This window comes from Lactuca serriola, chromosome 9 (genome assembly GCF_051521515.1).
Source record: "Lactuca serriola cultivar US96UC23 chromosome 9, Lser_US96UC23_V15, whole genome shotgun sequence".
Lineage (NCBI taxonomy): Eukaryota > Viridiplantae > Streptophyta > Magnoliopsida > Asterales > Asteraceae > Lactuca > Lactuca serriola.
The window spans coordinates 1175046-1179592 of record NC_136416.1 but is presented as its reverse complement, the minus strand read 5'-3'; the positions used below and the strand labels follow the sequence as shown (position 1 = coordinate 1179592).

The following is a 4547-nucleotide window of genomic DNA, read 5'->3' as shown; positions in this document are numbered from 1 at the left end:
GTTCTTTGGGCCGGTTGAAAAAAAAAAGAAAAATGTGATCCCATCTATATGCAATCCTCTCTAATAAATGAACATTTTTTGTCATTTGTCATACTCTAATTCAATTTGTCAAATTTCATTTTATAATTATTTAAAAAAAAATTACATGTCATTTTATGAGTTTTTTTATTTTATTAAATTTCACATAATATTTTAATGATATAATTACAATAAGTGTATTAATCAATTGATATCAATTTCATTAATAAAATTATCTTTTAATTTCAAAATTCTCAAAATTAAAAATCAATAGTTTTTTTATTTATTTAAATTATTTTTTTAAATTTAAAAGATAAAAGCACATTTTCATTATAATATTTTATTATGTTTCTAATTTTCTTATAAATTTAAATATTTATTGTTTGGGAATCAAAGACAAATATTGTGAAATTTTATAGTTTCTAAATACCCAAAGGAGGCTTTTACCGTCAAATATTAATGACTCGGATTTTCAAATAATTCATTTTTGTGTTCCGATTTTCAATGAACTTAAAAACTTGATTATGAGGGGAAAGGCTATCAATGTAAAAGCAAGATGGATGCTTTTGACCACCGAAAATAAACAAGGAAAGGAAAAAAAAAAACAAAAATATAAAAGGTGGGGAAGTGGAATTTGAATTCTCCTGCGTCTGTAATGCCATGTTATGTGTATCTGTATTTGTGCTAATAGTTGATCTGCTGCTCATCATCTTTCATCTTCCACCCCATTTGTTTACTATATATAAAAAATACGAAATTCATGTAAGGACATGGATATACCTAAAGGAACCATCGTCTTCACCACCGTCGGCCGACCCCACTATGGGTTCGATGTTTTCTCCACTCCACTGCCACTTAATCTCCAAGAGTTTTCAGAGCACCGCCTCACAGACGGTGTTTCTGTCAATTTCAATGCTCAGTTCACTGGCCCTGATGAACAACACCGCCTGGTTTATGTTTCCGAGAGAAGTGGATCGTCCCAAATCTATCTAGATTCAGACCCCTTACCCTATTCTGCACCTGAAATAAGTCTCTTCCATGACCGCCCCATCGTTAGAGACGGACGTCTTTACTTCATATCCGCTCACGAACCCTCTGATGCACCCTTCAAAAGCTGGTCCGCCCTTTACACCCTCCGATTAGAATTAGACGCTGCTGATGCTAAAACACTGTCTCGCTTGACTCCTTACGGATGTGTCGACTATAGTCCATCCCTTTCTCAATCCGGAGATCTCGTCGCCGTTGCCTCTTATGGTTTTCGCCCTTGGGCCGGCGAATTTCACCACCTCGAAACGGATATCGTTGTTTTCCGTCTTTCAGACCCCACAAATCGCTGGCTCGTATGTTCACAAGGTGGGTGGCCTACATGGTCGGGCGACTCTGTGATTTACTTCCACCGACAAGCCCACGATGGCTGGTGGAGCATTTTCAGACTCGACTTACCCTCCAAGTTTGATCTTTCTCCACCTCCTGCTCCTCAACGTGTCACTCCTCCAGGTGTTCACTGCTTTACGCCGGCTGCTATGCATAACCGACCACAAGTTGCTGTCGCGACTCGCCGAAAGGGCGATATTTACCGCCATATCGAAATCTTGGATGTGGAATCCGGCAAGTTTTATCCTGTAACCAAGTTTCTGAATCCTAATATTAATCACTACAACCCATTTGTTTCTTCGCAATCGGGGTTCCTCGGTTATCACCGGTTTAGAGGCGAATCAGGGGAGGGTGAGTCTATAATTCCACACTTAAACCTGATTTCATCTCAGATTAAGGGTCTTGGAATGGTGAGGGTAAATGGGGCGTTCCCTTCAGTGTCTCCAGCCGGAGATCTGATCGCCTTCAATCCTGACTTGGACTCAAATGGAGGTGTTGACATTGTGAAATCAGATGGATCAAAGAGGTGGAGTCTGTTGAAGGGACGAACATCATTCTACAACTCATGGAGCCCCAAGGAGAAAAACGTGTTCTTCACGTCGATAGGGCCTATATTTGATTCTGTGAAATCGACGGTGCAAATTGCAAGGATATCCTTTGATTTAAAAGGAGAAGATGATGTTGAAGTTGAAATCAAGATTCTGACAAAGGAGGAGACAGGCAACAACGCTTTTCCTTCGTGTTCACCGGACGGGAAAAGTGTGGTATTCCGATCAGGGCGGTCGGGCCACAAAAACCTCTATGTAATGGACGCCATGGAAGGAGAATTTAAGTTTAACGGCGGCATCCGACAGGTAACGGAGGGACCATGGATTGACACAATGCCGAGCTGGTCGCCTGACGGGAAGCTCATTGCTTTTTCTTCCAACAGACACAATCCGGACAATGCAGAAGCTTTCAGCATATACATCATGAGTCCAGACGGGAGCAATACACGTAGGATCTACGTGGCTGGAGCTGAAGGGTCTGAAGAGGTGGATAGGGAAAGGATAAACCATGTGTGCTTTAGTGCTGATGGGGAGTGGTTGTTGTTCACCTCCAATATAGGCGGAGTCACGTCGGACCCGGTCTCCCTACCTAACCAGTTCCAGCCTTACGGAGACCTTTATGTCACCCGTTTGGATGGTAACTGTGGCCTGCAGAGGCTCACTTGGAATGGATACGAAAACGGGACTCCCATGTGGCATCATGCTCCTGTTCCTGAGTTGGTGAATTCCGGGGATAAGTTGTTGGGTCGATTTGATGAGCCACTATGGATCAAATGTGATTTCTAATCGCACCACTCTTGACTCAACAAGACAACAATAAACAATAAATAAAATTCCGATGGAAACTAGATCTGTTTGGTGGCATCGGATTTGTAATAGGGTTTCTACAAGTACTTTTCTTTTCCAATTTTATGCTGATTTGATTTTTTTGTGTTTTTTTGATTTTTTTAATTCTTTTTAATTATTATTATTATTATTGTGTCTGGTTTCTGGTACGTATTTAAAATCATAATTTATGCACTTTTATAGAGGAACTCGGCGAGTTGGGAGCCCTCAAACTCGTCGAGTAGGAATTATTTGGGATGCGGGTTAAGAAACCTACTCGACGAGTTAAGAGGCCTCAACTCGACGAGTAGGCTGGCAGAAATGAAACCATTGTCAAGGTTTTGAACCCTATTTTAAGGCCTTAATGTTTCATTGTGGCCACCATCATCGTCCCCTCAATCTAGAGCAAACCCTAATCGTGCCTCTTTCCCCATTTTGAGTGTGAGTGAGCCTTAAGAGTGTTTTTCTTGAAGGAGTATGAAGTTAGTGGTGCAAGGTCGAAGGGAGGAACTTTAGATCTAGGATCTTTAGTGTTTTGGCAACCATTTGGAGGTATAAAGTCGATACCTAGACTGTTTATTTGCTAGATCTCTTCTTTGAAAAGTTTATGGTCTTAGTAGCTTGTTTTGTTGTCATTTATGGAGTTGAACACGTTATGAAGTTGTGACCTCAGATCTAGTCATTTCATGGCCTATTGAGACTTAAAGTTGCCAGCTTTATCAAGTCTTGGTCCTCCTCCATGCCCTAGGTCCCTTATAAAGCTTAGTTTTAGGGTTTTACCATGCATGGACGTAAACTTAGCAACTTTACGTGGTATCTCAGCCCAAGGGGAACAGATCTATGGTTTGGAGACATTAGACTCGCTTGGAAGAGACTGAATGAGTTAAGACTAAGGAAACTTGACGAGTTGTTTACCCAACTCGGTGAGTTGGATCTGTTAGATAAGGTGTCTAAGTCCATAACTTATTTGGTATATACTTGAACCGACCCGACATGGTCCATTTGAGTTGCACTTCACCCAAACGATTTATGGATAATTTTGTGAGAATTGTATACTTACGATTTATTAATATATTATAAGTTATAATATATTGATATAAAGTCATGTTATTTAATTAGTTTTAATCTTGAATTAATTATGAATTAATTTAGTGATTAAAAGGAAGACTAATTAAATCATGGGCTATTATATTTATATGGTGTGAGCTAATACTCATTTGTTAATGGGCTAAGCTTATATGGAAGTCCATGGATGATCCATGGAGCTTTTAACCCATGGATCCTTGGAAAGGAAAAGACATGGGCTATTAGGGTTTCACCCTAACCATGCACACTATATAAACAAGCTTATGTTGTATGAAATAGCACCCTAGTGTGTGTGTGCAATGTGTGGCCGATTTCTAGAGTGTGTATACTCACTCATTAAGTTTTTCCAAGTTTGTGGTGATTTGTGATTTCCATTTGAGGCATTCACATTATTGGTGCTTGGCTCTCAAACTCCAAGGAATCAACACTTATCAAAAGGTATGTAATTCATCTAGTTCCTTTTATGTTTAAAAGTTCCCCATGCCATGCTAGATAAGTTATAAACCTTGGAAAACAAATTTTGCATGTATTTAGACAAACATAGATCCAAGGTTTATTAGGGTTACATGTACACTTAGGAAGTGTTAGAATGCTCAAAACCCAACAGTGGTATCAGAGCCTAGGCTTGTTTGTTTGATACTTGATGCAAAATAGTGAAAAAAGTCGAATTTTTTGTTGTCTGCCTGATGAACTCGC

At 39.7% G+C, this 4547-nt stretch overlaps 1 protein-coding gene across 1 annotated transcript; it reads left to right on the top strand.

Moving 5' to 3' along the window:
• The first annotated feature begins 628 nt into the window (after positions 1-628).
• On the top strand, positions 629-2913 carry LOC145073139 (uncharacterized). Its single transcript, XM_079019700.1, has one exon. The coding sequence runs from the start codon at positions 789-791 to the stop codon at positions 2724-2726; it is 1938 nt and encodes a 645-aa protein (XP_078875826.1). The 5' UTR covers positions 629-788; the 3' UTR covers positions 2727-2913.
• Positions 2914-4547: the final 1634 nt, after the last annotated feature.